We start from the raw sequence: 27,662 nt of genomic DNA on the forward strand, positions 1-27,662 counted from the left end.
AACACACACAAAAAAACTGTGTCTCAGATTTTAGCTAAATATTGGAGCCGATACTGTCACTGTTCCTCCCATTTTCCTGGAGGTCTCCTCACCATTTGTGTGTAGCATCCTCATTTCCAATGCTGACCCTCCCCCCCCCCCCCCCACCACCATTTTTGGAGGACTAGCCTCATTCTGCTGAAATCAGCTTTGCTCACAAATATCATTAGCTGGAGGTACCTGGGAATCTGTGTCCTGCTGTGGACAGCCCTTAACCAATAAATGATGGGTGTGGGAGTATCAATACTACCTCAGTTCCCTCCTTCCTTGTCTAGGTTAATTCTGAGGCATATGTTTTACATGGTTTCTCAGAGCTTCCACTCGGGATTAAGCTTCAGTGGCTTGATCATATATCCCTCATTGAATGCCTTTCATTTCCTTCCCTGTATCCTTACTCCTCTGCCAGTGTATCTGCACCTGCCAGATAAACTATGCACATTTATTCAACCCTCACCCCAAGATCTTCTTCTTGGGGAGGCCCCAGTTAGACAATAGTGTTTCTCACAAAAGACTATGAACATGAGACCGTTTTTTTTTTAATACATTTTTTTTTATGGATTTCAGAGAGGAAGAGAGAGGGAGAGAGATAGAAACATCAATGATGAGAAAGAATTATTGATCAGCTGCCTCCTGCACGCCCTCTACTGGGGATAGCCCACAACCTGGGCATGTGCCCTTGACCAGAATCGAACCCGGGACCCTTTAGTCCACAGGCCGACACTCTATCCACTGAGCCAAACCAACTAGGGTGAGACCTGTTCTGTTTTTTTTATCAAAGGGAGATTAGTGGATATCAGGAAGGATTCTAAGATAAGCTCACAGTTATGTGAGTCCTTTTCTTCATTGTAAATAACTGATTAAAATAGAAAGTGAAAAGAGAATACATTTTTCACCATAAGATCCAATCGTACTTAATGTTTCATCCACCTACTGCCTAATGACAACCGCTTTCTTCAGTGACAGGAGAGCCTTGGGAAATTGACATTTTACCTTCAAGAGTGGTCCCCAGACCAGCAGCAGCAGCAATACCAGGGAACATGTTAGAGATGCACATTCAGCCCTCTGAACCTACCAACTCAGAAACTCGGGGGGGCGGGGGGCAACCATTGTGTTTAACAAGCCAGGGGGGATTCTTATGCTCACTCACACTTGAGGACCTCTGCTCTACAGTAAAGAGCCACTTATTTAGTTCTGCTCTCATTGCACTCCTGCGTTTCATCAGAAATTGGAATCCTCCCAGTCTTGCTTCCTCCCCTCAAATGTGACTGACTGAGGGTTTCCCGGCTTCTCTTTGAGCCTCCCACTGAGTCTCCGACTGAGGTAACCTTGTGACAAGTCAATAATTGGACAGCTCTGCTGTTGGAGGATCTACTTTGAGTCACAGACTCTTTAGACACTCATCTCTCCTTTGAAGACACAAAGACAAGGCCAATTCCTTCTCTAATTATCAAGTAGAACTTTCATACCATATCATGTCTGTCACTGGACAGATACTGATCATGTACCTTGTCTCTGCATAGAACCTATAGCGAAATTCAGAGTAAGATGTTCACCAAGTGATCAGAAAAGACAAATATATAAATAAATACCTCCTGAAACTTCTCTTTTTCTTAGTTATTTTGGGAAAAAAGTTAAAAGCCACTTTGTATCCTAATTGTACATATCAGCCTGGTGGTCCCATAAGTACAATTGAATTGGCATCTATTTGAATTTTCACTTATGGAAATAAAATGGATGTAAGTATGTCCAAACCTATAGAGACTTTTTATAAAAATGTATGTACGTTGAACAGAGGCTATGCCTGGAAGCAAGATGTCAGCAGACTGAAAAAATTCTTCTTAGAGTGACAGTTTGCAGCTTCTTTTATGCATTTGGAATTAAAGAGAGAACATAAAAAAGAGTCCATGAAGGTGAGAGGAAATAAAACTGGAATTGGATTACAGGGTAGTTAAGATGCTATGCTCCCTTGAAGGTGGTTTCTCTCCTGAGGGGTTTGAAAAGAGACATTTCGAAGGTGTGCCTACCTAGAGGCACAGGAACAATGGGCAGGACTTGTTTAAGGCAAAGACAAACCTTTTTAATAAAGAAGTTCTATGCCTGGGGTGTGACTCCTCATCATGACCAGCCTGGTTAAGAATTTATGATCAGGTCATCCTGTGAAGTTACTTTTCATAGAACCCCTTACTGTTCAATCTAAAGGTTCAAGGAGCAAGACATACAGGCAGTTTCTCTGGAACGGTAGCTCCTCCCCCATTTTGAAGTGGCTCCATTTATGTCATTTTTCACAGAGCTAACAAAAAATGTAAATTATTGAGACAGCATCCTACAATTGCCAAATACTTTCCGGGAAACAAAGCCCAAGTAAATAGACAAGGAGGGGAATGTATTCTTCTATGTTAGTGAGAATTTTTTTTTTTATCATCATTATTATTTTTTTTAATTAAATATTTATTGTTCAGATTATTACATTTGTTCCTCATTTTCCCCCCCTAACTCCCCTCCTTCCAGCTCCCACCCCACCCTCCGCCCTCACTCCCCACCCACTGTCCTCATCCACAGGTGCACGATTTTTGTCCAGTCTCTTCCCGCATCTCCCACACCCCTTTTCCCCCCCAAGAATAGTCAGTCCATTCCCTTTCTATGTCCCTGATTCTATTATAATCACCAGTTCATTCTGTACATCAGGTTATTTATTCACTTGATTCTTAGATTCATTTGTTGATAGATGCATATTTGTTGTTCATAATTTGTATCTTTACCTTTTTATTCTTCTTCCTCTTCTTAAAGGATACCTTTCAGCATTTTGTATAATACTGGTTTGGTGGTGATGAACTCCTTTAGCTTTTCCTTATCTGTGAAGCTCTTTATCTGACCTTCAGGTCTGAATGATAGCTTTGCTGGATAAAGTAATCTTGGTTGTAGGTTCTTGCTATTCATCACTTTGAATATTTCTTGCCACTCCCTTCTGGCCTGCAAAGTTTCTGTTCAGAAATCAGCTGACAGTCGTATGGGTATTCCCTTGTAAGTAACTAACTGTTTTTCTCTTGCTGCTTTTAAGATTCTCTCTTGTCTTTTGCTCTTGGCATTTTAATTATGATGTGTCTTGGTGTGGTCCTCTTTGGATTCCTTTTGTTTGGGGTTCTCTGCGCTTCCTGGACTTGTAAGTCTATTTCTTTCACCAGGTGGGGGAAGTTTTCTGTCGTTATTTCTTCAAATAGGTTTTCAATATCTTGCTCTCTCTCATCTTCTGGTACCCCTATAATTCTGATGTTGGTACGTTTGAAGTTGTCCCAGAGGCTCCTTACACTATCTTCATATTTTTGGGTTCTTTTTTCATTTTGCTTTTCCGGTTGGGTGTTTCTCGCTTCTTCACATTTCAAATCTTTGACTTGATTCTTGCGCTCCTCTGGTTTGCTGTTGGGAGTCTGTATAATATTCTTTATTTCAGTCAGTGTATGCTTACTTTCTAGATGGTCCTTTATCACACCATCGAGGGTCTCATTAGATTTCCTGTACATCTCATCAAGTTTATCGACAGACTCTAGAAGCCTCTTGAGAGACCTCAAAAGTGTGGTTCTGAACTCAATATCCTCCCTTGATAGTTTTGTCCTGTTTCTTTGTCTCCGAATTTTTTACGCTTTCTTGGTACACCCCCTAGTGGTCTTTGTGCGCAGTCTTGTTGTAGTTAAGCCTTGATTGTTATAGTTAATACTAGAGGGATTTGACCTCCAGGCCGACTGGCTGTGATAATCAGCTGTGTCTGCAGTGGAAGAACTTGTGACCTCTAGGGAAGTGCTAATCTAGCCTTTGCCTGAGGCTATCCGGCAAATGGCTCTGTGCAGGGCTTGGGCGGGGCGGGTCCCACAGGATCAACAGGGCGGAGGAGGGAGCAGTTATGGCTGCTCTCAGTCCGTCCCCAGGGGCTCTGCCTCTCTGTCCCAGCAACAACTGCAAACCTCGGAGGGACCGTAGCCAGACAGTCCTGCTTCTCCCATTTGATTCTGGGTCCCTAGAGACTCGCCCAGATCAGATCTGGAGCTCAGAGTCTGAGGCTCCCTCCGGATTGAAACAGACAACCACGCCCTCAGCCACCAGCCCGAGCCGCAAGCACTCCACACCTTAGTATTTTACTTCAGCACTGCTCCTCCTCTGATTCTCGGTTCCTCTTAGTTGTAGAACTTCCATTCAGCCAGCCTTCCTGTGGTTCTGGATGATGTCCGTTCCGTCTTTTAGTTGTATTTTTGAAGTGGTTGTTCGAGGCAGCAAACTCCGGCGTTAACCTATGCTGCCATCTTGGTTTCTCCTGTTAGTGAGAATTTGCACAGTTGTAATTTTTCAGGTGACCTAAGAGTTGTTTTTATGGTGACGTTTACAAGGAAATCATGATCACCATGGAATGTAGACTACTGGGGATGTTTGTGTGTTTGATCCTGGTGAGATTGTGTGTGTTTGTGCATATGGCCAATGGTGGGTTAGGGCAATGAGGTAATGAGGTTTACAAGAAGCACCTGAACTCTTATCAAACATCTGGCCTTACTGAGTACACATTACGTTGCTCTTACTTTTGACTCACCTGTTCAGAAATGTCTGTGATCAATGCCTGTTGGAGACAGTGTAAGTGAATTGAGCATGTGTCCATTTTTTAAAATTGGAAAATGATTCAAAACACTTGGGGGTTTTTCCCCTGGGGATATAAAAGAAATAATACGGACTATCACAGTCCTACAATGTTAGCATTGGAAGAAATCCTAGTCACCAAAATCACAGTTCTCATTTACATAGACACCCTTACACACTTACCCACATGCTGCCTAAATGCCTCCAATGATGAGAAACTCACCTCTTTGAAATTTCCTTTAACTTCTGCAAAGCTGTAATTGGAATTTCTGCCTTTGCTCACCCTGCCCAACACCCTCTAGCCGAGTCCATTTTACAGTTGGGGAAACTGAAATCCAGATTGGTGACCACACTTGTGAAAGGGAGCAGAGTTAGCCACTCTGGCATGATAGTTATTCAGACAAAGGAAAAGCTCTGAAAATTGAGTATAAGTTCCCTTTGTAAGAGACATTTATGTTTATAAGGGAAATCTCCATTTGTAAGGGTGTCTCCCTCTTGGTACCAGGAACAGAAGGACGACTCTAAAAGTCTGGAAACTTACCAGTGGAGGAAGAAAGAACTTCATTTGCATAAAGGCCTTACCTTTGTTTACCTTGCTATTTTTGGTAACCCCCCAAAACTGTTCCCAACCCCAACTAACATCTTCTTTTGTCTTTAGCTGGAAATGTTATTTAAGGTGGTGGCTTGGACCATTTGGAGAGTTACTTGTATATTACTCAGGATCTGGGCCTCTCCCATGCATACAGGAAGTATACATGTTTTAAACTTGTTTGCCTTTCTCCTGTTTATCAGTCCAGTCTTTTATTACTGGAGGGAAAAGTGCTTTCCTCCCCCACACTCGCTTAAGAATGAAAACAGTGAGGTAGTAGCAGGGTTGGGCTGGGAACCCAGGCCCAGTAACTCCTAATCCAGTGCTCCTACTCCATATCAGGCTTCCATCCTCAATTTAGATAAATAATGTTTTACTTATTCCTGACACTTGTCCAACAAAGATATTGAAATATGCCCTTTGATGTAGAAATGTAACCCATGTAGGCATATATGGTCAATAAAGAAACATGGTCAATCCATGCACAGTTATGCATGAATATCCGCTCATGCAGCCAAAAGGGGGGAAAAACACAAAACAAAGTGCAGCAAAGCAAACATAGGTTATGATATAGCTCCAGGTTGGTAGATGTTGGTACTATACCAAACTACACTGAAATTTGACTTCAATGGGTGAGTCCTGTGCTCACACTTCTTATAATAGAGATGCAGCTACACACCTTCTGTTAACCATTAACGACTGTTCCACAGCAATCTTTCCGAGTATTCTGAATCAAAGGATAAGGGTAGAGATGGGGTGCACTTACCTTTTGGATTTGTCCTTTAGATGCATAAACCAGAAAGTTAAGGGTTAGAATAAGCATTGGGTGGCATACATAAGATACTCTTTTCCTCCTCCTCCTTCTTTTTAAAGGGAAGATCAGAGTCTGAATATACTCATCAAGGAGAAGAAGCTCCAAGAAATCTGATAGGGCTCTTTGTTGTTGTAGCTTTACTTTGAATAATTCTAGTGGCTTGAGCTTGTCCAAGCCTTGAAAGTTACTGAGACCTTCATTTGAATTTGACATGGTAGAAGGGTTTGACTCCCTTCTCAACCCCTTTCCCAGGACTCCCAGGGCTTTCCATGTTCTTTTTCTAGTTATTATCTAGGATCGTTTTTATGAAGGGGATCAACATGGAGGGTATCACTCCTTGTCCCTTAAACGAGGTTGTTGGATATAGCATGACTATCACTAAAACGCGCGCGCGCGCGCGCGCACACACACACACACACACACACACACTGTGGTTTAATTGAATTCCAAACTGACAACTTTAGAAGTGACACAGCTTGTACCTGAGCGTAGGAGATGCTCTCAGTTGATTTAATTAACTAGGTGGTGTTTTCTTACGATGCTAGAAATATAAGTATGCAAAATAAAAGCACTGGTTCCTTGCAAAGCCCTCTCACTCTATGCAGTCTTCCTAACAAGAGGTGTTCCTGTAATCGTGCCTCTGATTAGTTATCTCTGGTGAGCAAGGCAGAAAATAGTGGCTGGTGAGCAATTAATCAAATCAGGATCACCAGCTTCTCTTTTGTTACTGTTTCTTTCTCTCTGACCAATGCATGCTGTTTCACTGGCTTGCTAAATGGCAATCATTTTAATTTGCTCATTGGGTTTAGATGAGTAAAATATAACAGCATATACTGTGATTGTTAAAAACTAAATTAACTGAGCAAATTTGAAGATCTAATTGGTATTATTAAATGATTCATGACGATTCAAGTCGGTCTCGGTAATGACGACTTTTCGTTGGCTGAGCTGTAACATTTTCCGTTGGCTGGGCTTGTTGCTGAGCAAGAAGAAAATCTTCCTTCCTCTTACAGGGGTACTAAAGTAGATATATCTTTCTGTTTGGGGTAAAGCATGAGAGCTCCCTCTGTTAGCCTTCTGAATGCCAATTTTAATTGAGATTTCCTTCATTAGCTTCCCATAGTATGACTAGATGAGGTTTTCCCCAAGTTGTAACATTTTCAAATGCATTTCCAGTGAGGTGAACTTTAGTTAGCTTTTAACTGGGTTTCCTTAGTTACAGGTTTTTTTCCTTCTAATCTGTATACAAATACAATATTGATTTTCTAGTATAATACGCAGGATTCTTTTGGTTGCAGATAATGGCTGGAACCCAAGTAAAACTGGCTTACAGAGGAACAAAAGGAATTTGTTGGCTCATTCAAGTATACAACTGTTTTAAGACACTGCTGAATCTTAAGCCTCAAACTATGTCATCAGGTCACTGTATTCTGTATGCTGCAACTCTGATTTCCTTTGGGTTAGCTTCATTCTCAGGTTCTCCCCACAAAGTGGCAATGATGATCACCAATAACTTCAAACGGCAGGTCTATCAGTTTAGCAACATCAGGGGAAAGAGACTCTTCCTAGCCAAAATCCCAGGTGTAGCTTTTACTAGTCTAGCTGATGAGCTAATTAACTATGGCCAGGGAATGGACTCTTCTGATTGGCCAGTCCTGGTCATATGCTCATGACTAGAGCTAGGGATTGAGGCAGGGGAGGGGTAGTTCTGCAAATGAAAATCAAGGCACTGTTTCCTGAGAAAGAAGGCATCGATGATTACAGCAAGTGTCCACTTTCATCAGGAGATTCCCTTGCTCCTGTGGGAGGAAGTGTGATGTGGTGAGAAGAACTATGCAAGACAAAGCTTGAGTTTTGGAATTCGCAGCCCTGGATTCTATTCCCACTTTGGTCAAGGGCCAACTGTGAGACTTTGGCAAGTCAATTAACCTCTTTGATCTTTAGTCTCTTCATCTAACAATAGAGATAAAAACTCAGAGGTTGGAAGAGAAGGAAAAGGGATAGTGTTTGGCACTTGTTAAAGGGTAACTTAATAAAACAAAATGGTTTCCGCATGTTTTAAAATCATAGTATTGTACTCTGGGATGATTCATATATTACCTCCCAGTGAGAAAGTCACAAATTCTCAAACCTCAGTTTCCTCTTTTGCAAAATGAATTAACTACTTAGATGACTCAACAAATATCTGTGAAGAGAATGTATCAGACATTTTTCTAGACACTGAGGCTATATGTAATAGTGATCAAGATATAACTAGGCGCTCTTGAAACATTCTAATGAGAGAGACAGATCACTAATAAAGGAGCAATTGAGTATTATATAATTTATGTGCTAGTAAGATAAAATAGAATGGATAAAGAGGATAGCAACTTACAAAAAAATGAGGTCTGAAATTTTACTTTGATTATCAAGGAGATTCTGTGGGAAGTGTCCTTTGAGCAGCGTCCCTGAGGCCCTGAGGGAGTGATCCACATGGGAGCATTCTAGGGAGAAGCAACAGTAAGTGAAAAAGCCCTGAGGTGAGGGCCTACTTTCATGGTCAAGGAAAATAGCAAAACCCCTGAGCTTGAGGGCAGCTGGGGTAGGCCATCAATAAAGTTGAGATTGGAGAGGAGCTGGGGCCAGATCATGTCAAGTCTGGTTGGCCTTGATATGAGTTTGGATTTTATTCTGTGTAACAGAACACCACTAGAATTTTATGCAGGCAAGAAATGATCTGACTTACATTTTAAAAATATTATTCTGGCTACTGTGGGGAGAAGAGATGACAGTAGAGGAAGCAGGAGACCAGTAAGGAGGGTGGGAAGTTATTCCAGGGAAGGGAGATGGTTTCTTGCTGGGGCCGGGGTGCTGGTTCTGGATGTAATGAGAAATAAATAGGTTAAGAAATCATTTTTAAAATAGAGAGAATGAGTTTGCTGATAGTTTGGTTGTAGGAGGTGAGAAAACGAGATAGCTTGGTCTCAGTAACTGGGTAACTGCTGGAACTATTTACTGACTTGGAGAACGCTAGGGAGGAGGAGGTTTTTGTGTTGGGAGTGGGAAATGAAGAGTTCAGCGGGAAATGCTTTTTAGTCATCCAAGTTGTCATGTCTGGTAGGCAATACGAGTCTGGGAAAGGTCAAGACTTGAGCTATCGTTTTGGTAGCCTTCAGTGAATAGGTGGTATTTTAGGCCACGGAAATGGATGTGATCACTTTAGGAATGATTTTTAGATGGAGGAGGAAGGAGGATGGAGCCCTATCACTTCAGTTGTTAGGGCTTTGTATTTAAGTATTTCAAATAAAAGATTATTCCAAATTCAAAAGTGAAAGAGATAGAAGGGGACAGAGCTACTTAGGAGGTTGAGGTCAGGGTCGGGGTTCAGAGACCGACCTGCAGGCTGAGCCTTTCCCACACCTGCCCCAGATCCTGTTAATCTTAGAGGAACAAATGAGATCTGCATCCTTCCCAGCTCTGGTGGTCTGCCACTCTCCTCTTGGCTGCCAAGCATGGGTGTTTGGTCCACCCCGACCAAAGCATCCCAGGTCCAAGGCCGAGTTTCATGGTTCTGTTATGTAGATAAACAGATTTACAGTTTTATCTTGGTTAGATTTGATTAGAAAACCAGCAGATGGAATTATAGAATGTCAGAGCTGGAAGTGAACCCAGATATCATCTCTTCCAATCCTTTCTGCTTTTGAGAAGTGGATGATGAAGCTCAGAACAAAAAAAGGGACTTGCTGAGGGTAACCCCAGAAGCAACAGACCAGGCTCTGCCACTGCATCCTCTGATGCATCATGTTGTGGAACAAATGTGCTGAGAATCAGGAATTCTTCTGAATAACAAAACTGTGCAGTCAGTCTAGAGTCTATTTAGTGAGTATCAATGAATGTCCATCTGTTAAAGGGCATAAGGCCTTCTAAGAGACTATGCTGGAGGAACTTTTGATAGTTTGAAAGTCAATTCCCCTTCAACTCGGAGTTCTTAGCCTGGGTTCACGGATGGGCCTCAAGGAATCATGGGCTCCCCAGAAAGTGTGTATGTATGTGTGTGCACATCTATTGTTTTCTGGGTAGAAGTTCTCAGGAGTTTACTAGTTTTTCAGGGGTTACATGATTACCCACCCTTGAGAAGGGTTTAAGAAAAATCTGAAAATCTTCATAGAATGCAAAGTGACTGACCATTGTAGGCAATGCACTGTTCTAATCATAGCAACATAGCTGCCTATTTGCACTAGCTAGTGGCCTAATGAAGATCTTATAAATGAGCTATTTCTGGGAAGAGCAAAAAATAGCAAATAAACTGATTAACAGTAAAAGAAGTACCTGTATGTTTTAATCTCCAGGAGATTAGTAAAATATAAGAAAACTTTTTACAACACTCAATGGTGTCATACCTCAGTATGCCAATAGCTTTTTGTTGTGGTATTGTTTATTAAATATTTACTGATACTCTTCCAAAGCTTTAATAAACAGGAAGCAATGACGGGCATTTTTTTCCTCTACCAAGGACTTGTTATTTTCCTACCTGATCATCTAACTTATTATTTATTCCCACATTATAGGACCCTGTGGGTACTGAAATCCAACTCACCCATGCCTATTTCCTGTAATGGACGAACTTGATGCTAATGTGAGGTATGTGACTGTCCTGTGTGTATTGTGCTATACATTATGACCATTTGAACTATGAGGTCTCTGTAAGAGAGTTAATGGATGTGGATTTTCTTTCATATATAATCATGAGTGTGGTTCTGTTCGGTTATTAGTGTTTTTGTTTTCACTTCTGCTTAAAAAATTAATAAATATGGCTATAAATGTTTCGAGATGCCTATACTAAAAGTCTGCACTAAGGGAGATATGTTATATGAAAGTAGATACTCATCTCTGTAATAGGAAGAAAGAAGATGTATTTAATAGCATAAAATAACTTTATATCATTTATCTGTACAGCTAAACGTTGAATATACATTTAGCTATTTATAGCAGTTTCTCATTTGCCCACTTCTTTTTTCAACCAGCTCATTAGATTATGTGACATGATGGTTGCGTGGTATAGTTATATAAACCTAAATGCCTTTTGTTTTGTTTTCCTGCAATTTCCTGCTGCCCTTGGAGATCAAATAATAGAATGGTTCCTGGGGAAGTTATTTCTTTAAGGGTTTGCTGCAGTTTTATTCGGCGCAACCAAATAGTGGGAGGAAATTGTATTCAATAAGGCGTAAGTGTTATGGGTTGGCATCTGAGGCTGAAGACTGGCCGGAGATGCCGATAGCTGGAAGATGTTCTAAAAAAATGCATTCCCAGAGTAATTGTAGGACAGATTCCTTCCCCTGAGACCTGTGGAAAAGCACATTTCAGGTACACAATGGGGACACTGTGCCCGTGTGTTGCATGTAGTAGAATGCTGTGACAAAAGAGAGCTGTCCAATGTCTTTACAGAAACACTAGTGTAATGTGACGGGGCTTCCAAAGATGTACTAAACCCGGGAATTCCTTAAGGGTAGAATGTGTCTCACTCATAATCCCTGGCGCATGGTGAGTACTTAGTACAGGGTTGTTGATCAGCCCGTCTTTGATGTTACCACACATATTTCAAATGGGGTTGAGTTCCAGGACACCTTGATGTGCAAAGGGGCTCTGACTGCTCAGCAATAAAACATTTTACATTCACAATAGAAGCATCATGGACTTTGTTATTTACCCAGCACTGACTTGGGGCAGAGCCTTAGGATTTTATTTTATTTTATTTTAATGTTTTTTTATTGATTTCAGAGAGGAAGGGAAGAGGGAGAGAGAGAGATTGAAACATCCATGATGAGAGAGAATCATGGTGGATCGGCTGCCTCCTGCAAGTCCCCCACTGGGGATTGAGCCCACAACCCAGGCATGTGTCATTGTCCGGAATCGAACCTGGGACCTTTCCGTTCACAGGCTGATGCTCTATCCACTGAGCCAAACCAGCTTGGGCGAGCCTTAGGATTTTAATGCAGATTTTTTAGGTTGGTGCCATGTGTTCAATTTTCATCTAAAAGTTTGTGACATTATTTTTGTCCCAAAAAAGCACAGTGGAATCTAGAGAATTTCAATTTGATTTTAGTTCATCCAGAGGCCAAAGTGAGCAACTTCAATGGTGAAAAGTTATGAAATTGTTTTAAGTTTTAGACACTTTATCAACCTGCATCAGTTGGTTAAAATGCACTTCTTTTGAGGTAATTCAGATAGTATGCTCCCTAACAGTTGTAGCCTTTCAACTTTTATTTATAGCAGCATTGGATTCTAATGGCAGAATACAATTCAATTAAGTGAGCATTAGCCTTGGGTGCTGTCTATCCTGTATTGCTCAGGATACATGATGTGAATTACTCCCCAGAATCTTGTCTGTGGACCATCCTCTCTGTCAGATTCCTCGCCTGATTCCATCAACATGTGCTCATCCTCGCCCACTCCCCATCTCCACCCACAATATTGGAAACATGCAAATGCCACAGACTTTCCACCCATTTCTTCCTCAGTCCAGCCTCTGGGGGTGTTCATGATAAAAGATGTATTTTAGGTGCACATTTACCAAATTGTGATGTGTGGATCTCTGGTGATGCATAATGATTTTAGGTAGTTTATGAACATGTTTTTATTTCGAAATATTTATTTTAAGGTAACAGTTTTATCGTGATGAGTAATACTGTTTTGCATACTTACGGTAGTGACATGGAATTTCCTTTTAAAATACATTTATTTAAAATAAAGAAGTGTATCTAAAGAAAATGTTATGTATTTTAAAAAATACTCATTAACAAATGAATGTGAAAAAAAATCACAAGGGTAGTATGCAAATGACCAGGGTCTAGAAATGGATATTCCAGTGTATAACGAGATAGAGGAAAGTTTATTACTTTCAGAGCAGAAACCAGAAATTCTTTTTTTGGGTAAGAAAATGTCTTCACTTGGTAAAATGCCTATATAAAGTACGAGCTGAAGGGCCCAAATCCCTGGCACAAGAGAGGAATTTTATTACGTGCTCTCAAGATAGGAAAATGAGTGAGCAGGGAGGGAGAAGGTTGAAGAGACAAGGCTCTGAGAAGGAGAGCCTGGGTTCTGCTTGGAAAAAGGTGAATATCCAGTGTCATGGTGGCTGTAGGGGACCCTGGGAGTAGACGGGTTGCATATCTGCATTTGTTGGTGTGTTTTAAATTTGAATGGTGCGTGTGCTGACCTCTTCCAGGATCCAGCTCTTCCATAAAACTTTCTAGCCTGGCTAGCCATTGAGCGTTGAATGTTTATTATATGTGAGGGCAACAAGAGCTATAAACTTATCATGCATTATCCTGTTCACTTTTTAAAACAATCCTATGAGGCACGTGCCAGTATTATATTCATTTTACGATGTGTGGTGACCAACGCACAAAGAGGTTCAGTAATCTGCTCAAGGTCATATAACCACACTGCCTCCTACTTCACTACAAACATTTTATGTGCATATGTATGGATGTGTGAGTGTGTGTTGGTGAGAGGCGCACGTGCCTGTCAGCGTAAATGTTATTTACAAGAGAGAATGTAGAATGGGCACCCAAAAGGCACAGGATAGCAGAAGACTAAATAAACGCCCGGGGAAATTCAGAAATCTGAGCAAAAGTTTTTTATTTCGACCAGCTGTAGAATTGAGAGACTCCAGCCAGTTTTTCCCAGATACCAGGGGTCAGAGAGTTTCTAGTCAACATTTAGAACCAAATAAAATGTCTAACATTTAAGCATTTCGTCAGGCCATCACAGCCACTTTTTTTTTGTTCGTTTGGTTTCATTGAATTGAGTTTGCTAATTCAGTTTGCTCCATACTATTATATATCTGTCAGTGTTCTTGGCTACAGGCATCAGAAACGAACTTGCTAACATATTCAAGGATAATTTTGGAGAAGCTACAATGTATAGGCTCAAAGAATTAAGGAGAAAATGCTAGAGGACAGAGTTTGCAAATAAATAAGAACTTTGGGAATTCTCGTTGAGCTTGGAAGTGGAACAATGACCAACCCCAGGAAGAAGTGGTCAATACATTTCTGCATTGTGGGTGATGATCAAGAATTTCCCCTTGTATGCTGCTCAAGAGACAGAGTTCTGGGGGATGACATCTGATTGGCCAAGCCAAGTCACTTGACCAGTTGCTGTACACCTTTCCTAAGGGAAGAAAGGTACCATGCAGGAAGGTGCCATACAATGGAGGAAAGTTCAATCCTCCAAAGATATTTTAAGGAGAGGGAATAGAGACTCGGTAACATGTGACCAATGTCCAACTTGTAGCAATTGGATATTTATCTGTGGTATTTAAATAATGTTGCTCCATGTTTGTTGTACATTCATTAAGCATGAAAACTGTGTGTGAGGGGGAGTTAACCTAAGTACCTTTTCTTAAGGATTCCTGGGCTAGCCAGAGGACAACCACACAAATAGAATTTAATACAATAACAAAAGAACCCTAGTAATGAGATATACAGTGAGCTATATTCTCTCTGAACTGTGAGGTAGGACTTAAAAGAATACTAGAGCTTGATTTTGGAATTCTGAGCTCATTGCTAGCATTTTCCTTTAAGGGCATCCGTTGTAGAGAGTAGGATGTAGGATGGATTGACTCAGGATGAGAAGCCGGCGATGAATCAGGCCCTGGTTGGAGAGGCAAGTTCTGATGAGTCTCCTCCTTTGGTAAACAGTGTCTCGCAAACTTAAGCAGAAAGTAGTCAGCTTTGCAGACAATCTGACACCCACCTGATGTCATTTTTTTGGTCTGTTTGCGTCTTGTTGGGGCTCTGGAGGAGACAACTGCATTTTTTTTGAAGTGATGAAGAAAGGAAAATGGAAACAGTGGCTTCGGTGACTTTTCAGCAGGAACTCTTTGTAGAACATTATCAGCCTGCATTTGGGCAGTATGCCTGGTGGTACCTTACCCCAGTGCTGTTCCCAAGCCCTCAGTGCTACTGACTACAGCTTATTGCCTGACTTCAGAGATAGCCCTTGCTTGCCTTTGTTTTGTTTTGGTTAAAGATCAGATACTTTCCACTGACAAGTGGTTTTCCTCAGCTTGCCAATGATCCCTAAAGGCAATCCAGGTCTCCATCCTTTTCTTCCTGCTGCTTTTTTTTTTTTTTTTTTTAATATATTTTATTGATTTTTTACAGAGAGGAAGGAGAGGGATAGAGAGTTAGAAACATCGATGAGAGAGAAACATCGATCAGCTGCCTCCTGCACGCCACCGCACTGGGGATGTGCCCGCAACCCAGGTACATGCCCTTGACCGGAATCGAACCCGGGACCCTTGAGTCCGCAGGCCGACGCTCTATCCACTGAGCCAAACCGGTTCTGGCTCCTGCTGCTTTTTACAGCTAACATGTTTCTGCTTTCTAAGAAATCTATCAATTTCCAGTTCTAGAAAGTACAGGGTTCAGGTAGGCGATAAGTGGAGGAAAGTCCAAATGTATACAGACTCTTTCTTTGACAATTTCTCAGGATAATAGCCCCAGACTCTGAGAGGAGAAAAAGCTTATTCTCTCTCTCTCTTTCTCTCTCTTTTCTTACCTTGGCTTCCTCCTACCCTTGACTCATCTCCTTGTCCCGTGGGCTCTCTACACTTTCCTGCTACCTTGCCCCTGTTTAATAAGAACATGTTGGTTTAAGATTCTGTTTCTCCTCTATAGAGTAACTGTTGTGCTTTCTCATGAATGTTTCTTATTTAAAAATTTTTTAAAAAGCATCTTTACCATTGAATCACATCAATGGTAAAATTTTCCTCCCTTTGCTAGGGTTTCTGGGAAACTTAGAGCCACGTTTGTAATTACCACTGCACTTATAAAAGATCTCTGGGCACTCACAATAGTTCTGACCTGCCTTTATTTTTATTTTTCCAATGCCTTCTGTCGCTTTACCTTGTTTCCTTTGCTTTCTTAACAATATCTTATACTAGAGGCCTGGTGCATGAAATTTGTGCATGGGTAGGGTCCCTAGGCCTGGCTGGCAATCAGGGTTGATCTGTGGGGTGACCGACGGGGTGATCAGGGGAGGGCCCCCCTGGCTGGCACCCACCTTGGCTGGCCTGGTGGGGAAGGGCTGGGGGCAGCTCCTACATTGAGCATCTGCCCTCTGGTGGTCAGTATGCATTATAGTGACTGGTCATTCCATAGATAGAGGTCCGGTGCTCTCTCGCAGTCCAGGAGCCCGCAGGGGTTGTGCGACTGACAGCTTAGGCCCGCTCCCCGTGGGATAGTCGGACATCCTTAGCACTGCTGTGGAGGCGGGAGAGGCTCCTGCCACTGCCACTGTGCTCACCAGCCGTTAGCCTGTCTCAGGGCTTCTGGCTGAGCAGTGCTCCCCCTTTGGGAGTGCACTGACCACTAGGGGGCAGCTCTTGTATTGAGCGTCTGCCCCCTGGTGATCAGTGCAATTCATAGCGACCGGTTGTTCTGCTGTTTGGTCAATTTGCATATTAGCCTTTTATTATATAGGATTGTTTATTTTTATAAGCCACTTCAAGGAAGGAAGGACAGAAGGGAGAAGCAAAGGGAAAAAAGAATTCAAGAAAGAACCAGTTTTCCAGGGAAGAGAATCTTTTTTTCTTCACTTGGTAGGGCTTGATGCCACTTGCTGGGAAGCCACTGAACAGTTTCAAACAGCAGATCAAAATGGCAAGCTTTCATATAAAACATAGAACATCTGAATAAATACCAAAAGTTGAATACTTTAAATTCTTTAAAAATTTGTTTTATAGAGAGGAAAGGAGTGACAAAGAGATAGAAATAGAAATAGAGATGGAGAGATAAATAGAGAGAAGAGAGAGAAACTTCGATTTGTTGTTCCACTTATTTATGAATTCATTGCTTGATTCTTGTATATGCTCTGACTGGGTGTCAGACTCCCAACCTTGGCATATCGGGGTGATGCTCTAACTGAGGTACCCAGCCAGGGTCCCAAAACTTGAATACTTTAAATATAAAATGTGTACTCTTGATGTAAATGCAGTCACCTGCGGTTCACATGTGACAACATGAATTAAAACCATAGCAAAGGTGAGTAGTCGACTTTGAATTAATTGCCCAGTTGTTTTAATTCTGTCATTGCACTAATTTGAAAATAATTACTTCAAATCAAGAAGTTAATTTGACATCAATGTGATTATAAGAATTAATTGAAACGATCTGATTTTGGCAAAGGAAATAGAGCAATTTTTAAAATAAAGGAGTTAACTTTCAGCTTGATTATTAATACTGGTGACAATATATGTGTTTCACTAAAGTCTGAGGATGAGTTGGAATTTTTAATGCTAAATATCATAAAGGCTTGAAATAACTAACAGAGTTTGAAATCCATGCATACAAGTTGTCAGCCCAAAAGACTTATCAATATGTAATTGATTTGCAAGTGGAGTTAATTTGTGTTTGTAACTTGGCAGTTGGAATGGTGAATATGTACCCCTTTCAGGCAGTGAAATGTTTTGCAAGAAATCACCCTGCAGGCTTTGAAATTGCGACATGCCTTAGCATATAAGGAGAAAGTGAGTGGGTAAGGTTTAAAAGGAGATATTTTTATGTTGCTTTAGAAATGTAAGTGAGAATAATCTTTTATTGCTTGACTGATAAAATGGTCGATAAGTCTTTGAGTTAGATCAGGAGCACAGTGAATAAGACCTGGAACTCACACTGTGGGGGACACCCCTTCTGTTCCATGGAATCACAGGGGGCCTCAAGCTGGACACCTCAGAACTACCAGAGGGAGAGGCCACGCTTACATTTCTAAAGCATTGGTCTCAGGCAATGTGTGAAATTTGCTGGTTGTAGAACCTTGAACTAATTATTTAATCTCTCGAAGCCTTTAGTGTTGGCATCTGAAAATGGGATTTTTGTGAGAATTATAAGTAATGTAGGTAAAACTTTTAACGTAGTATATCACTCGTAGGCATTGGACAAATGGTAAATATTGCCTTTAGTCATCACAATAATGGTGAGATATAGGCTTTTATTACCGCTAGGACTGCTAGTCAGTTACTACACTTTATAAACTTCTTGATTCCTTAAATTCAGTATCCATTTAATTGGCTGACCTTAAATTTGATAAAAGTGTTTGACTGTTTGCCCCTGGTAAGGGAATTGAGGCTTCCAAAGGTGATAGAAGACCTCAATATCGGGCTTGTAAGTGGGATAATTGGGCTGAAACCACTTGTCATTTGTACCCTATCCAGTCCTGTTTTCTCTTTCCATGAACTTGGGCACATTCCTGTTTGGGAACTGGAGGATTTAGGACTCCATCCTGTGTCTTTGTGACTCCCTTGGTTGATGACCTCTGTTCAGAGGAAAACGCCTCTGACTTGTTTCTTTCTGCTTCTGTGCCTGTCAATGACCAGTCTGGAAAATGGAAACTGTTCTATATATTTATATTTCAAGCAGGAAATTGGTCGCCTAGCTCCCTGGGAGGGAAGGAAGAAGGGGTGTTACTCAGAGGTCAGGAAGCTTCACGAACCTCATCCCTGCCACACGCTGCTACCAACACATTTGTTGCTCAAGGAACCATTTACTGCTGTGCTCATTGCTGAAGGCACCTCCAGATACTGGAGAAACATGGTGTTTTTCCCCTCTCACAGTCTAGTTTCCTATTCTGAGCCTCTCATTTGTTAAATGAGAAGCCATTGGGCAAGGAAGTATGGAAAATGGAGATTTCAGGCTTCTTCCCTCTCTGAAGGAGATCAGTGCCTGAAGAGAGTGGCAAATAACAGCACAGCTTCTTCCCTGTAACCTTGCTTCCTTCTGGAACTTACAGCTCGGGCATGGGTGCATTTGGCTTCACAAGCCTTCAAGCTCACCAGTGACCACATTAACATACACATCTGAATCTCTTTTTCTGAGTCTTCATCTCCTTGACTGTAGGAAGTTATTGTTTGACCAGTTCCCTTGTCCAAGTGTTTTTGATTGTTACTAAAGATGGGTGTTTATAAGTGTCCCTGACTTTGTTCTGCTTCTCAAGCTGAATTCTGCCAACCTCTAGCTCAGGGATGGGCAAACTTTTTGACTCGAGGGCCACAATGGGTTCTTAAACTGGACCGGAGGGCCGGAACAAAAGCATGGGTGGAGTGTTTGTGTGAACTAATATAAATTCAAAGTAAACATCATTACATAAAAGGGTACGGTCTTTTTTTTTTTTTTAGTTTTATTCATTTCAAACGGGCTGGATCCGGCCCGAGGGCTGTAGTTTGCCCACGGCTGCTCTAGCTGGAACCGTTCCACCAAGGGGCTAATCTGCATCTACCCTGATGGATGACCAGTTCCCAGGACTCAAAGGTTGTGCCTTGGCTCTAGTAACACAGAAAGCCTCCTGATGCTGCAAATCCACATTGTTGTGCATGTAAAGTGAGATGAACATGCATTCCAGGTAATACCTGATCAAAGTGGGTCCCCTACTAAAATTGCTTGAGACAGAAGTGTTCAGAAACCAGCAATACAGCATTGCCTGAGACCTAATCTTTTCCCAGGAGCACACAGCAGGGTTGGGTCTCGATGACTGTTGGTGTCAACTGTTACATGTTCTCAGAACTACCGCTCACACCTTCATTTTGAGTCTCTTGCCTAGTCCACACTGGTGAATCCAGTTCCTTTTCTTATGACTCCTTGTTGTCCCTCGGTCCTGCCAGCTATCACCAAGCCTTATTATTAATTTTTTAAAGAATAGCTTGTTGAATTTTAGAGAGGAAGGAAGTTGGAGAGAGAGAGAAACATGGATATGAGAGTGTAACATTGATTGGCAGCTTCCCGCACACCCCCTGCTGGGGACTGAGCCCAAAACCAGGGCTTGTGCCCTGACTGGGAATCAAACCTGCAACCTTTTGGTGCACAGGATGATGCCCAACCAACTGAGTGAGCTACACCAGCCAGGGCAACAAGCCTTATTTAAATCTTAAGTTTCAATACGATTTTTAAAAGATAGTTCCACTTGTGTATATCTGTGCATGCAAATAGCCAGATAGGGATTGAGGTATTGCCTAATTTTACAAAAAAAAACTTTTACAAGAGCTCTTCAATTCTAAGCTCCAGTTCAGTCAGAATGTCCTCTAGACTTAATAGGATTAGAGTATGGTCTGTATTGAAGGGTCACCTGGATTCCAGAAAACTGGGTCTTTTTTCCTCTTTAAAAGAATGTGTCATTATGAGATTCAAGAAGCATATGACTGATGCTGAGAGTTATTTGGAATCCTTCCCAAGCTCCTTTTGATAATCTGGAGCCTCGAGCAGGGTTGTGGCTTCTTGAAGTCTCACGAAGCACAAAGGGTTTCAGCGACGTTAAGTGATTTTTCTAAGCCCACACAGCTAACAAGTGATTAACCTCACACTAAAACCCAAGTCTTTGCTTCTAAAATCACTGATCTTTTCCAATTACTTTCCAAGGTTCCAAAGACAGCAAACTATTTCATAAAGGGTATATAATTTTGATTAAAATGTTACTTAATTAAACATGCCTAATTCTGAAAAGTGGATTTAGACAGTACTAGGAGAGTATTAAATCACTTGCTACTCACTGCCTTGATCATTTACAAGAACAGTTTGCTACAGCTGAGAGGTTCAGATGCTCCTCTAAGCACGTGACCCATCTGATCTCCTTTCATCCCGACAGCTCTGTGAGTTCCTTACCATATGGACTAAATGTGTGTCCCCCTGGAATTCATGTGTTGAAATCCTAACCTCCAATGTGGTGAAGGTCGTAGGACACAGTGGGGTCTTTGGAAAGTAATTAGGTCATGAGAGCAGATAACCTGTGAATGGGATTAGCACTTTCATAAAAGGAGGACCCCAGAGAGCTCTCTGTTGTCCACCATGTGAGGACTCAATGAGCAAAAGGCCATCTGCATGCCAGGAAGTGGGCTCTCACTAGACACCAGATCTGGCACCTTGATCTTGAACTTCCCAACCTCCAGAACCCTGAGGAATAATAAATCTTTGTTGTTTAAGCCACCCAGTCTGTGGTAATTTGTTATAGCAGCCCAAGTGACACTGAGAGTGTCCCTGTTATTACATAGGGGTGACTGAGGCAGAACGGGATCATTATTTTGTCCAAAGTCACATTTCTAGTAGAGGGGAAGCTAGTATTTTCACCCAAATTTGCTAGATGTTTGAGTCTATCCTGTGAGCCTCAGAATTTGTGCAAAGATTTATATGTAGTAGAGGGTCTGTCATTGGACATTTTTAGACTTGGGTTCCCAAACTGAAGGCCTGGCAGATCTATTTGTTTGGTCTGTCCAGGCTTTGAAAAATTTACTTACATGCCTTTAGGGAGGTTGGGCCTTCTCCAGTTTACCAGAGCAACAATGATTCCTATTGTCTGAAAAGAAGCCATTTGAACTATTACATTTCCTTCCGCAGCCACAGCCTCCAGTTGTCAGGGAGTTGTATTTGCCTGCCAGGCCCCTGAGGCTTTTTACTTTATCACTTAAATTTGGAAAACAGTGGTAAGAATCATCTCCAACTTAGAGACCATATTATGACATTTGGTACCTGCAATTTTCTCCTGGAAATTTGTTTTTTACCACTTTGCAAATAGGGTTATGTTGAGTTATTGAATTTAAGACCTTTTTTTTTTCAGTTAAGGAGTTGGAACAGGTTTCTAAATAAATACCTATTAAGTGATTACCATTTTATCAGCAAGGTAATGATGTTCAGGCAGTGTTCTTATTTGCATTTCTAAAGAACTGTAAGAATAATCTTTTTCCCCTCTTCTGCCCACTCACTTTCTCCTTAACTTATAATGGCTTTATTCATTTCAGTGCTCTCAAAAGGTTTTAGACAAAGTACTCATTTTTGAATGTTCAATACTATCATGCCTTTATGCATATCAATATAGATGCAGCGTTATTATAAGGTCTCACTACATACAATGTCACTGACATTTTTAGCCTCACCTTACTTCAAATATCACAATTGTGTGTTATTTATAATTATTGTAGTCCAAATCCTCAAAAGATGAATTCCAGAAAAAGTATGTAGATGTATAAAATTAGAAAGGTCATTTTTTCCCCAATATATAAATAAAGAGAACTTCTCAGCACTCAAAAATGTTGGTGCTAGTAAATGAAGAAAACTAGATATAGGAGGTTCAGAAATATGGTCATTCTGCGCAGAAGGAAAAGCCATGTCAGGTATATCGGGAGGATGACTAGCTGAGTTTAGGCTGAATTGCAGCAGATGACAGGAGTTAGGGACTCAGAGACTCCATTAGGAGACCCTTGTACTTGCCCGGGGAAGGAGGATAAGGCCAGAACTAAGACTAATGTGGGGATGGAAGAAGAGAATGCAGATTCTAGAGGAAGTAGAATTCACTTCTACTTCTACTAGAAGGTGACTAATTGCATGAGAAGGAGGAGGAAGACATTTTAAAGGTGACCATGGAGAAGGAGTAGGGTGTATGGGGGTACAGAACTTAGTTTGGAGCTGGTTGAGGTAGAGAAAACTGTGAGACATTTGGTGATAAACATCTAATAGATTGTTGGTTAAATTGGTATGGAGCTCAGTGGGGAAATGTTTGGGGGAAGATTCTGATCCAATCTGCTACGTGGTGAATTGGATAGACTAGAAATTGACCCTAAAAAGCTCCAACGATCTTCTAGACAAGGGGGAGATGCGTGTAGCTCTCCCAATATTCCCACCAAGGAGACCACCCGGGTATGAAGCTTCTTCTTTCTTGAGACTTCAGGAATCATTTCATTCTCTTAACTTACAAGTACTAAGGAAGTTTTGCACAATTAGGATGTGTGTAAAATTATGACCCTTCTCATCTCCTAAACTCAGGAAGCTTATGGGAGCCAGCCCCCTGTTGTGCATCTTTAGGGAATCTGGAATAAAGAATTATTTCCTTTGTCCTTCATTTCTAGTCAATATGATTGTGAAAATCGAGTCTAATGTTTTTCATAGTAAATACATTCTTTATGACTCATGAGGATGAGGATGTAAGAGATGCACAAGTATTTGGAAAATAAATAGTGCATTTAGTATGAGTTATAGCCAAGCTATGATAACTAAGGATTTCAACGAATTTAGTAGACAATATGATAAAATCCTTTCCCTAAAAGGGAGTGTTTTGATGGCTTGTCCTGGGATTGAACTGATTTTCATCATTGCACACTGACAGAAGTTTTGAAAAGCAAATTGAGTCACCCCAAAGAATCCTGAGACTCAGGAAAATTATGGCTGATTTTTGTCTGTAACGTCAAACGTTCTTTTCTATGGTTGTGTTGTTGGTGGACTAGCATCGCCCAGTTTGACACCCCTCATTGGTGGGGAGGAGTACCACCCACCCTTTCTATATGGAGAGATTGTGCGGGCCTCTCAGACCAGTTTTCTGGACAGTCAGCCTGGGGTCAGCATTAGGACTTCCTAAACTAGCAAAAGAGGAATTGGCTGTGAGTAGAGGTCAGTCTTGGTATGGGAACCCCACAGGATTATGGGAACAAAATCAGAAGAGAGAAAGGTTCAATACACTTTCGAGAAAAAAAAACTTTACTGAGAACTTCACTTTCATTGTAAAACCATTGATGCTGCTAATTAAAAACAGGGAAACTGAAAGGTATTTAAAATGTGATCTAGTCCAAAAACCCAAAGCATTTAGTCATATTCTTTAAAAAATGTGTAATTCATATTTGACTAATTGTGGCATGCTTCTATCATTATGTTGAATTGATGAGGTTTTACTCTGTAAAAAAGAATACCTAGTATAACCTTTTTACACCAGCTTAATTTTAGCACTGTTTTATTTAGAATTTAGAATTATGTAACCTTGACTCTGCCACCCTCTCCTACCCTTCTTGTCATGGCTGTCATTAGCCCTCTGAGTGATTGGCATCATCCCCAAACTCCTTTCTTGACTATGACTGTTTCACCTCCAATCCAGATTCACCTCCAAGCCATCTTTCTATATTTTAAGTCCAATCAGGCCCATCCCCTGTTTTTGTCAACCTCCTACTCATACTTCAAATCAGAACTCAGTCATCTCAACCCCCCAAGCCTTCCCCACCTCCCTTCTATGTTCCCAGGGCTGTGTACAAATTGCTGTTATCAATAATGTTTAATTGTCAGAGTTGTTCATAATTATTCGCTTAATATGTCTGCTGGACTTCATGAACCCAGATTTTAGCACACTGTAGTGTTGGAGAAATTTTACTAAAATTGAGCAAGCCTTTATATTTCACTTCACAGCTCTTCAGGCATGCTCTCATCATCACTGAAGGCCTGTCATAGATAGGTGTGTGCCCAATGGATATTAACAGTCACCACCTTTATCCACCCCCCACTCCCTCCACACACACACACACACACACACACACACACACTGAATTTCACTTGCAACTATGGATTCTGAGGCAATGCGATGTGGAGAGGAGATGGTAGGATAGAAGGAACACCAGGCCAGTTCTTTAGTTGAAGTTGAATGGCCTCTCCTGTGGATACGCTTACAGACTTCATGGCCTGGGACTTCGAGGGCCAGGGTTAGTGTTCCCATTATTTTGTGTCCCCTATCTGGGATGGGGACCTATAATGTTAAGAGGCCTTGAGAGAGTTGAAGGCCATTTCACATGTTGGAATTCCCACTGTGGTATCCTAGAAAGAAGCCACTTGCTTCTGCTAGAACATTCCAGTCCTTTTTCTCCAGGTAATTGGTTAAATTGGACTTAACAATCAATTCAGTCTAGATCATTAGGTATTTCAGTGAAGAAAAGCAACCACAGTAAAATTGTGTTCAATTATGCAATATTTTAATAGTCAGATCTGGCAGCAGCTCTGCCCTTTTACTCTTTCATTTTCTGTGCTGTTGTTCAGCATCCTACTTTTGTGTTTGTCCAATTGCTAACCCAGTCTCTTCCCACGGGGAGGCATTGCTGCATGTGCTTCCCGAAGGAAGGTCAGCCACTGACTGGTCTCTGAGCTGGAGGGCTTTCCTGAAGACAATTTCAAATGGCTGGTGGTTTCCTACCTCATTGAGAGGAACTGGGGAACAAGGCGCTCATTTCCATCTCATTCCCCAGATATTTGCCAAGCAGATCACTCGGGTCTATGATTGATGCCTCTTCTGTTCCGTCCCATTTTCCTGTTTCCTTTCGTCTTTCTCTCCTTGTCCTCTCCTACTTTGTATTACTGATGTATCATCTTACATCTCACTTTATAACTAGACAATCAAAGGGTCCGGGCTGCCTGTCACTACTTGAGCCAATTAAGCAGAGACAGGGTTGAATCATGTATGTGCATTTATTCCAACACTGCTGACAGTATGGGAGAGCAGCAGGTCATCCACAAAAATCTACTCCCTCCCCCACCATAAGCCAGCTGCTTGTATTGGATAGAAGGACAAAGATTACATGGGCAAGTAGGCAAGAGGGTATGCCAAATGGATAGTTTACAGGTAAGGCGGGCTGGGCATTTGCCAAGGCCTTCAGGTATGCAAAGGTTGAGGATCTTCAAAGGGCTGGCAGCTCTGGTTTCTGCAACAAAGTCGTTAGTCAGCTCCCAGATGGGGAGGATGGGCCACATTTCCAGGTGAGCTCCCAGGTCCCACATGCAACTCCTAGCCAGGTTAGAATGCACCTTCTTTAATAAGAACAAAATAATCACGGTTAACAGAGCATGATTAATATTCTTACAATTAAAGCTGGTCCCCAATATTCTATTTCTTCCCCTAACAACATGCCCGTCTCCTCTCGTGCCTTTCCACGCTAACACTTCCACTCTCATTCATACCCTGGGTTTTTCTCTTATTTACATGACATTTCAAAGTGTATAGTGTGCTTCCACATGCATTGCTACCTAATTCTCACAGTATCTAGCAAATAGGACTTATCCATAAAGAAAATAAAAATGTGAGAGGTTATGAAAGAGATTTTTTAAAAAATATATTTTATTGATTTTTTACAGAGAGGAAGGGAGAGAGGTAGAGAGTCAGAAACATCAATGAGAGAGAAACATCGATCAGCTGCCTCCTGCACATCCCCCACTGGGGATGTGCCCGCAACCCAGGTACATGCCCTTGACCGGAATCGAACCTGGGACCTTTCAGTCCGCAGGCCGACGCTCTATCCACTGAGCCAAACCGGTTTCGGCTGAAAGAGATTTTTTGATGCATGAAGTCACACCATGGTATATGACAAAACCAAGACTAGAATCCAGATGTTTTAATTCTTGTCCACTGGATTTTCACTATACATGTGGCAGTAAGTGAACACAGAGTATCATAAGGATATGTCGGCATAATAACAGTGATGCTATAAGATGCTAAAATACAGGTAGATAGGCATGATGGTTTTATGGTGTTTGGCCTAGGTTGGGATATTTGAAAAGGTTAACTGAAGTTTCGTGTGTAAGGTAGGAATATTTTTTCTGTATTCTCCTAGGTTCTTTGGCTTGTCTAATAATAAAATTGACATAAGACAGATTAACAGGAGAAAAACAACTTTAATTATGTATGTATGGAGGCCTCACAAAGATAATGAGACCCAAGGACAAGTTGGACAGCTGAGCCTTCTGGGCCATTCTGGGCTAAGGAATGAGATAGGGGCCTGGGGCTTCAAAGGGAAGGAGTGTAATCCACAGGATAAGAAGAACAGATGTTTAGTAACTAGATGTTTGTCCTGCATACAGACAGGTCATTCAGATAAAAAGTTATTTCTGATAATAGCTCTCTTTCTGGGATCCCTCTCTACATTCTTTTAGGTTATCAAGGGAGAGATAAACGTTTTTGTTTTTTTTTTAGTCTGCTGGGTCTTGATTGCATTCAGCCTAAAATATTCCAGTGCCAAAGTGGCACATTTTGGGGAGGCTTATCCTGATTCTTGACTGGTGAGAAGTGGCTGAGATCTGAAGACAGATTTATCCACCAGGATACGGTTGGATTTGGGGAAACATAGTAGGTACATGATAGAAAGAGTCCATAAAGTGAAGTTATAACAAGCAGCTGGCATCAAGGAAATCCAGCAAAGGGTAATATTCCTACCACAGCAGTGGGGAATCTGGAAGTTGGTTGGTTTAAACTGTGTAGATTGTTGCTCTTAAAGAAGTTTCCAAAATGTACTAGGGGCCCATCTACAGTTCTTCAAGCAGAGGGACTAGTCAGGGGGACCCCAGATGCTGAAGGGACTGGGGCTTGGGCCAGTTACTACAAGAGATAGTCAGAAACATAGGGATTTGGATACCAGTCGAAGCTGGAATGCAAATTGGCAGCTGGATCTCAGGATCACACAGAAGCCAAGAGTCCAGAGCTGGGACATAAGCCAAATGAGCTGCGAGGATGACTTAATGTCAAGTATTGTCAGTAACTCAGCATGAAATATTGAAGTAACCTTTGAATTCCCTTGAGTATGGATGGACCAGATCTCCAAGGCAAGTTCTAATAATGATAATGTGCCTTACAGACTATTTTATTGAGAAAAAAAAAAAAGTACAAGGAAAGTTCTGGGTGAGTTTACATTTACAGGGGAGACTTCATGAGAATCTATCTGCTCCTTGAAGTATAGGAAAAATATAGATTATCTATGTAGTGGCCAAATATTTGATGAGTGTGTTAGTCAGAGTTTCAAGCAATTTCATTGTCATTTAAGCAACAATTGAAAATTTATTAGCTCAC

The 27,662-nt window shown here is 41.4% G+C and overlaps 1 protein-coding gene across 1 annotated transcript in view; it reads left to right on the top strand.

Annotated features, from left to right (window-relative positions):
• HTR4 (5-hydroxytryptamine receptor 4) overlaps positions 1–27,662 on the top strand; it is a 141,994-nt gene that overhangs the window by 12,104 nt on the left and 102,228 nt on the right. The window contains exon 2 of the mRNA XM_070414643.1: positions 10,607–10,679. Coding sequence (XP_070270744.1) covers positions 10,654–10,679 — 26 coding nt within the window. The 5' untranslated portion in view covers positions 10,607–10,653. The remainder of the gene's footprint in view (positions 1–10,606; positions 10,680–27,662) is intronic.

Source organism: Myotis yumanensis, unplaced genomic scaffold, assembly GCF_028538775.1.
Source record: "Myotis yumanensis isolate MYYU_CA2020_CCGP unplaced genomic scaffold, mMyoYum1.0.hap1 SCAF_5, whole genome shotgun sequence".
NCBI lineage: Eukaryota > Metazoa > Chordata > Mammalia > Chiroptera > Vespertilionidae > Myotis > Myotis yumanensis.